The sequence below is a fragment of the Vanessa atalanta genome, chromosome 1, assembly GCF_905147765.1.
Source record: "Vanessa atalanta chromosome 1, ilVanAtal1.2, whole genome shotgun sequence".
Lineage (NCBI taxonomy): Eukaryota > Metazoa > Arthropoda > Insecta > Lepidoptera > Nymphalidae > Vanessa > Vanessa atalanta.
Window position 1 is genome coordinate 4,331,304 of NC_061871.1, and position 8,466 is coordinate 4,339,769.

At 31.5% G+C, this 8,466-nt stretch overlaps 3 protein-coding genes across 5 annotated transcripts; 2 read left to right on the forward strand and 1 right to left on the reverse strand.

Annotated features, from left to right (window-relative positions):
* Positions 1–18: 18 nt before the first annotated feature.
* Positions 19–793, reverse strand: LOC125077417 (cytochrome b-c1 complex subunit 7-like). Its single transcript, XM_047689369.1, has 3 exons — positions 631–793; positions 504–551; positions 19–315 (listed from the first exon to the last, which is right to left on the reverse strand). Exons 1-3 carry the CDS (start codon positions 659–661, stop codon positions 68–70), a joined length of 327 nt encoding a protein of 108 aa, XP_047545325.1. The 5' UTR covers positions 662–793; the 3' UTR covers positions 19–67.
* Positions 794–1,722: 929 nt separating this feature from the next.
* LOC125077640 lies at positions 1,723–2,498 on the forward strand. 2 transcript variants are annotated; one of them, XM_047689744.1, is made up of 3 exons: positions 1,723–1,901; positions 2,003–2,178; positions 2,339–2,498. In XM_047689744.1, the coding sequence occupies exon 3, from the start codon at positions 2,346–2,348 to the stop codon at positions 2,496–2,498; it is 153 nt and encodes a 50-aa protein (XP_047545700.1). In that variant the 5' UTR covers positions 1,723–1,901; positions 2,003–2,178; positions 2,339–2,345. The 2 variants fall into 2 exon arrangements, with proteins under 2 accessions (XP_047545700.1, XP_047545619.1); XM_047689663.1 differs by having other exon boundaries at positions 1,726–1,901; positions 2,003–2,498.
* On the forward strand, positions 2,487–5,761 carry LOC125077497 (lipoyltransferase 1, mitochondrial). 2 transcript variants are annotated; one of them, XM_047689457.1, is made up of 4 exons: positions 2,487–3,170; positions 3,559–3,666; positions 4,042–4,255; positions 4,509–5,761. In XM_047689457.1, the coding sequence occupies exons 1-4, from the start codon at positions 2,628–2,630 to the stop codon at positions 4,901–4,903; spliced, it is 1,260 nt and encodes a 419-aa protein (XP_047545413.1). In that variant the 5' UTR covers positions 2,487–2,627; the 3' UTR covers positions 4,904–5,761. The 2 variants fall into 2 exon arrangements, with proteins under 2 accessions (XP_047545413.1, XP_047545498.1); XM_047689542.1 differs by having other exon boundaries at positions 4,054–4,255.
* Positions 5,762–8,466: the final 2,705 nt, after the last annotated feature.

Sequence of the window (8,466 nt, forward strand, 5' to 3'; positions counted from 1 at the left end):
TAAAATAAAAATAAACAATATAGTACTGCTAAATTTAATTAAATTAATATATTAACAAGCAAAGAGTCTAATATTCCTTCTCCCATTCCTCACGTTCCTTCCTCTCTTTCTTGACCTGTTCAACGATAGGTGTAAGGTAGAGTTTGTCTTCTTCAAATTTAGTCCATTCCTCCTTTGGCAAGATAGATTTTTGCAGGGAAAGTTGAATAGCACGAATCATACGGAAATTACGTTCGTCTACTACATGTCCAGGTAGACGGCGCAGTGCCTCTTGCACATCTTCATTCTCATACAAACAGTCATCACGATGCAGGCCTGGAATGGAATAAGCGTTTTTAAAGTGCAAATATGCGGGGCTAGAGTTTTTAGTTATTTCTAGGCAGATCTAAAAAGTATACAAGTTAAAAATTCAAAGTAATACAAAGGTGGTACTAAAAAAAAAACGATTTAAAACTGGGTAATCTTGTGGGCAAATACTGAATAATTAATAAAATTAAACATACCATATTTATTGAATCCTGATAGGTTATAAGCCCATTTACTCAGGCTATCTGAAAATCATTAAAAAGGGTTATATAACAGGAAAAAAATCGCAAGAAAATTAACATCTATTAAGAAACAAACACCTACTGCAAAGCACAGCAGTAGTCCTTAAGGCCATGATGATCAATTATAATTTGTGATAAGCGTAAACTCGTATACTTCGGAAGTGAAATATTTTTTCTGCGGAAGATGGGCGATAGAAACTGACGTTCGCACTACATTAAAGTTGTGTCACTGGGACGATATCTGACAGTGACAATAACATTGTCGTCGAAAAATCAATGTTTCAATTTGAAAGAGCTTAGACAGCTGATACAATAAAATTAATCAAAGTATCCAACAAAATAATTATCTATAATATTGTTTTCAAGACATTATTAAATTAACATGCACTATTATGTTATACATTGGGCATGCGAGTATTGCGTAAGATTTTTTAATATTTTTTATACTACACACATTAATGACTAATTTTTAATATATCCTAATATTTTAAAAATTACTGGTTTATATTGCAAAGTGTAAAAGGCAGTATTTATCTATATAAAGAGTATAAAATTAGTAATATATTTTAATAAGAATTTATACTTTGTGGCAGGAGACTAATGAACAGTTGACGTTATTTTTCCCTTATATTCACTTGAAAATGTAAATTAACTGTGAGTTATTTCTTACAGGTACGCTTTAGTGATTTTTCGTACTTGCCAAGTTAATTGGATTTATTTATACTTTTACATTACATATTAAACAAATTAATAATTAAATAAAACCTACTTCTTTATATTTGTATGTTTTGGATATATTGACTAGGAAAGTTTCTTAACTAGTTATGAAAATAATAAATATAAGATCCTTAGATTATTTATATTTAGATTGTTTAGATAGAGCGCCGTACTAGTAAAGAATTAAAATAAAACAAACGAGTCAATTTTATTATCTTGGTGTGCGTGACAGTTACACTTGGCACTCGCCAAACGTCATACTATTTTACTAGTGTGCGGGTACTTAGTGGCCAACTGTTAGTTACTATTTTTTCGACGTATTCTCGAATCTCGGCTTTAACAGTCTATCGATAGGACAAATCAAAGATAATATCTGTATATTTTGATATAGATGATTTATTTTCTATTTTTGACATTGACAGTTTTATTTACGGAATAACATTAGGAGTATACCTTTATCTTTAATAAAAAGAGTATATAATTGAGATAAACATATTATCAATGACCACCTATATATATTAGTACTATACTTATACAAAATGTAAAATATATTATCTTCTAATATATTATTTAAACAAGTCCGGTGAATATAATCACAATGTTTAATTGATTAATCAAAGAGTAGATTATATAATTGTAGGTATTAGAATTCATAGGTTTTTATCAAGAAAACTAGATTTTATATTTATTTTACAGATATAACAATACCGCGTTTTAATCATGATACGATGTTGCAGATAAATACAACGACACGACAACGAATGATAAAACAGTGCTGTTCGTGCCCGATCCGTGTCTCTTATCAATATATTTGTTTGCTAGTCTTCAAGTGAACTTCGAATGCCCTCGCCCGACCTCCTAGTTCCTTGGCCCGCTTATCACTATCAGCATGAATAAAATGAGACGACGGAAGGTAAAGAATTCACACTAAGTTACGCGCTCGTGCACGTTTGTACATTTGGTAGATTTCATTTATTTATAGCCATTATAATTTGTATATTTTCTTTAAAAACATATCAAGTTAGTGTTTAATTAACTTGTTTGGTGATTTTTTTCTCCATCCTGCATCCAAGAGGAGGAATGCCAAGTGACTGTCGGGACTGTTTGGGGATTCGTTTTCGAATTAACACCCTGCATCAGACCTGGAAGTGGCTGCATCAGACTATCGCCTTACACGAATACCTGATCTCCCTCTCGTCGGCTGATACTGACGCTTGTTGCTCAATGCATTAGTGGACTTGTATTTATAGTGTTTTGTGACTTTAAGACTTTTAATTTAAGAAATTTAGATATAAGGCATTGCCTGTCATAGGTTCATAGAAAAAAGTATCCGTTTATCATAAAATAATTATAAAAGCAAACATGGCACAATCAATGATGAGAAAGATTGCTTTGAGCAACATGTTTGTCATGGTGGGTTTGACAAGAAGAGCTAGCTCTCGAAGTCTAGCTACAGGTAAAAATTTGATGGCGAAGAAGACCAGTAATGATTTACCACCAGAAGAGGAAATCACAAAGTCAGTATTTATGTCACAGTCAACAGACATATACACAAACTTGGCTCTAGAAGATTGGATGTACCGTAACATGGACTTTAGTAAGCATCATGTTATGATGGTTTGGCGAAATGAGCCATGTGTTGTCATCGGAAGACACCAGAACCCTTGGCTTGAAGCTAATGTGCCCTTCTTATCTGAGAAGGAAATAGCATTGGCTCGACGCAACAGTGGAGGTGGTACTGTATATCATGACCGTGGCAACTTAAATATTACTTTCTTTACACCTAGAGAAAGATATGACAGAAAGTATAACTTGGAGCTCATTAAAAGAGCATTATTCAGGGGTTTTGGAATTAAATCTATCATCAATGATCGTCATGACATTATAGTCAGAGATAAATACAAAGTATCCTTTTTAAAAATTTACTTTATCTAACAATAGACTACTACTGCTACAACATTACTTTTTAAGATTAATTTCATTGTGTATATACACAGTACATAGAAGCTTTTGTCTCTTTTGTTCTAAATGTATGTTTATCTGTGCAAGTACAAAGTAGAAGCTATATTTTTTTTAATCTAGTCACATTGGTTGTATTCATGCTGATGAATATAGAATTATGGTTATGCTACTAAATTAAAGGGTCTTAAATATATTCTTATCTTAAATTAGTTTTAAAGTTTAAATCAATGATAGATACAGCTTATGACAATAATAAAAGTGTAATGACTTGAATTAGACGAATAATTGTAATAAAATACATACAAGATTGTTTCCTTAATGATGCTGTAAGATTTCTGGAACGGCTGCAAAATTAGGACGTTTAACAGCATATCATCATTGCACACTTCTAGTCAATGCCAATAAGGCAGATCTCAGCAAAGCACTAGCTAAAAGAGAGGTATGTTGGCCTATTATACTATTTATGAACTCCATCTTTGAACATTAGAGCAACTTTTTAAATGAAAAACAATGTTTTGAAATTTGAGGACAGTATTTAACCTAATAGCCACACTACAGTTTATTTACATTTTCAATTATTCATTAAAGTCAGAGATCATGTTACTTGAATATGACTCATTTTATTGTCTTCATTAATAGAAGATGCTTTAATAATGTTTTAATAAAATTAACATACAACTTTGTATCATATGTAGTTTTGTAACTAAGTTACATTTTATTTTTTATTTTTTTTTAACCCTGTCTGTGCTACTAACATTAATACCTGCCCTATTCCTTCCATGCACACAAGTTAAGAACACTTAATTCTATTTAGCATGGCATACAGACGAACGCGACTCCGTCCACGCCATCTCCCGTGGTGAATTTATCGGACTTGGACAATCGGGTTACTGTTGAGAGTCTTCAAACTGCAGTCGGCTATGAATATCTCCGAACACCTGCTCTGCAGTTGGAAGATGGTGGTGAACGACACATCTCAAAACAGAGAGGATTTCAATTCATAAATCCCACTGAAGACTGGTTTCCAGGTAAAATATAATATCGTGTGTTTTTATGAGCTTTTTATTGAATTTGCATTTGGAATTAATTTTATGATAAATATTCAAATTAAATCTGTTTAGATAGGTAGCATATTAGTTACAACTTGCATGATATACAGATAAAATCCTTATTACATTATGCTGGGTCAACTGCATTTATGTTACAAGTAAGATGTTAAGATTGTCTGCTTAATTTAGAAATTACATAAGAATTAATTAACATTTTAATTATTTTTGTCAGGTCTATCAGAATTGAAGAACGATCTTCAAACGTGGGATTGGTCGTTTGGCCGCACTCCTATGTTCACGGTGAGCCGATCCTTTCCCGTGCCGTCGGAGCTACTTGCGCCATCCAAGGTCTACTCAGCCGCTCAAGAGTTGGTTATCAGCATGACAGTGGAAAAAGGTCTTATAAATGATGTCACTCTTAACATACCTCCTGGCCTGGTCGAATCAGGATTCCACGGGGAGGCATCCGTGATCACCCATATGAAAGGGAAAAGGTTTACGTCTGAAGCACTTAACGCCCTCCAGGACGCGATGCTCACGCGTCACACAAGTGGAGATGTCAAAAAGTTGGATGAAAAGGAACAATTTGTCGCAAAATGTTTCGACCAAGTCGTTAATACCGTTTAGTTTAAATTAAATTTAATGCAGTGGTGCTGAGTTTAGTGTAAGTATTACTGTGGCATTGTCATTATACATAATATACTGTTTGTCCACTGATTGTAAATTTTATCTTGTTATATGGATATTAAGATACATATGGTTTAAAGGTTAAATCGTAAACTGTGCTATTGGTACTTGTGATTGTGTAAAATTAATTTTTAATACAATTTAATATTGTTAATTTTGTTTTGTTATATATTTTTCAAAGCTTATTGCATTCGAATATTATTCTAACAATATCATATTTGCTTTGTTATTATTTTAGTTTAGTGTTTTATCATATAATGTGGGAGACTCGTTATGTGTGTTGCATGCGTTAATGCCTCGTTTTGTTTTGATTTTATCATTAGAATGATACATTTACTTGGAGGACTTATATATGCAACATCTCGTCACGTGTCTCTGAGGTCCTGCGAGTCGCAAGTTCGTGTCGAACGCTACAAGAATGCATCATATCATTTGTTTTAATTAAATTTTAATTTCGTTACCGAATTAATGTATCCGCGTTTTTTTTTACTTATAACATATTACGTAGCATGTATTTTGTAACGTTTTTATGTCTAGATTTCTATTTAACCTAGACCATTTCATCATTCACCCACATTGTTTCACAAGATCTGCCCGAAACGGGTACTTTTTTATATGGAATGGACATAAGGCACATCTAGTTTATGTAGGTTTTTGTTAATCTTTATAGATAAGGTAATGTAAACTTTTCTATCCAATATTACTTTTGATATTAGACAATTATTTAGTACTAAGTAACAAAATTTTATCTCATTGTATTTTATGATATATTGAAATAAATCTAATGGTATTATTGTATTTCTGTTTTTTATTTAATAATAAGTCCTACCCGTACATATATCCGAAGATCTTATGATGTGACTTATTTATGTATATATTATTGTCCGTACAGATTTGGCATAGCCGTCAATTTTATATAATATTAGCTGACGTCTCAAGGGGAAGGTCGTTCATATACACAATATAAGTTGATTACAAAGGATTGCCTAATCAGTTGAAGCCTTATGATCAAACTTCGGTAACAAAGCTGCAATAATAAAGCGCCTCACACAAGTACTGGATTAATGAAAATATGTCCTCGCACAATAAAAACTTGCTTGAGGCTTGCTCTTCCTCTCGCTTTCTGAAGAGCTGGGTGGTGGTCGTTGGCCGGCGCACGCGCAGGCAGTCTACGTTCGTTCTCAGTGCGCGCGCACCGTGCGCCATATTGTCTTATCGTGCGTTGTCATGACGACCGTGTATGTAAAGCAATAACATTAATCGCGGGAAATTTGAATTTTGTGAAGTGTTTGTTAAATGTATTAAAACTTATTGATTTAAGTAAGTATGATGCAAGGTCTAGGTTAAATATTATTACAATTAAATATTATTAAGAACAAGAATACCTATAAAACTGATGCGATGATTTACCTGCTTATACAAAAAAACTATACTTTTGACATCGACCTAGTTTTGCCTATGTTAAAATAATTGGGTGATGTTTTGTTCATCTATTCTAAATCTGCTTTTTCATTACAAGCGAGATTTTTACTAACATATATAAATGTATATATTTTATTTTGTAAATTTTCTACGTGAAAATTGACACGAAAATATTTTAAGTTACAGTTAAAACAAGTACTAATATAAAATTTAAATAGAATAAGTTAATATTCACAACGTGCATTTTAAGCCAGGCAACAGAAAAATATATTTATTTTAAAATGTTACGAATATTCTGATAATCCGTATATGAGACTTTATAAATGAATAATTGAAAAAATTTAAGGATATAAGTACAAAAAGTTTCATTAAATAAGTAATCGGAGGCTGGAGATTGAAAACTAATGACGGAATAAAATTGATATTATTATTTACAAGACATTCTTTTGTCAAATTACAAGTTTTTACATTGATATTTTTATAAATACATACCATAAACTAAACTTGATAGCGACACTGAGAGGAATTAAGTTACTTAAGAGGAATTTGAATCGATATCCAAATTTATTACATCTAACTATATGTATATAGATCTACATTTTTGTAGGAAATACTTTTTGATAGATTTTTAAACTTAAATAAAGAAATATATAACAATATATGTGAGATGATTTATTAGTTACAAATCTCAATGTATGTCGCAGGCTGGGCTTTTACGGTTTTCAGAAATAAGGCCTGTTGGTATTTACGAAACGATAAACCGTTTGATTTATTTTATTGTTTAATCCTTAACCTGCATATTATACTTATTCTTAGATTTTTGTTTGTGATCTTTATATTTAATAACCTACATATCGAATACTTGAGTATTATATATACGACACAGAAGACGCGTACTGTTTACGAAAAATTATGCGGATTAACATAATAAAAATATACATATATAAAGTAGGTTGTTCTTAGCCATTAATTATGTTAAAGATATGTTATGTCAGTAAGATTATGAGCTAGTAGCTGAACTTGCGATTTTATAACAATAATGTTATATCCCTGCAGTCACATTAGAAACTTTTTTAATTTCCGGAAGTAAGTTATACTAGGTGTGTAGCTAATAACTAAAATGATAGCACATAATTAATTATAGTTGTATACATTCATTGTAATCCATTCAAATTTTATTTTGATTTTTAGGTAGATAAAATACTTAGTATATACTCAATACCTTTTAAGGAAGGTAGAGCTAATACGTCTCCTGATAGTATGTGGTCATTATTGCACATCTAAACTTTGGCACTGCAAGCAGTATAAGCCATTCCCTAAAGCAAATATCGATGATATTTATAATAAAACCCTTATAGATTAAAAAGATTGTGTAAAATTACTTCAAATTCAAATTAGTTAATCTCGTCAAAATAGTACATAGTTTATTAAATATTCTAACTTAAAATAAATTTCTTAAGTAAGAATTAATAAATTTTACTTAACATAATTTGCAGTAGGTAGCAAAGTTATAAATTAGACAAATGATAATAATATATAATGAGTCACAGGGCGATCTCGCTTAAGTGTCACAGGGGAATGCAATTTTGCAATATAGTTTAAATCCCGGTATTTGCAGGACTGCAAGTGCTTAGTCACGCGAGAGGTTGCGACATCGACATCGCGAAGATAATTAGAGGATTTCTATTGTAAAGTATTATCATAATCTGGCCCGGCATTGTCTGACAATGTGTTCTGTTAAATCCTACTCCAACTCCGTATATTCCGGACAAGATTAATTTACTAGTAGGATTAAATGAAAAGAAAAAATCATGCAGAATCCCACTGTTTCTAGATCCTGGTATTGCAATCCCTAATTCTGTACTAACAGACAATTAGACTTCAAGACAATATTTTTGAATATCCATATATATTTTAATCATAATATTATACAATTACAAAGGTGCATCATATTTGTAATAATATATAATTCGTTTACATATCAGTGTGACCATCGTTTCAGGCTCTCAAAATAAACAGATACAGTGTTTACACATTTAAAAACATAAGTATCTAAGAAAAAGTGCCAATATATCGGTCGC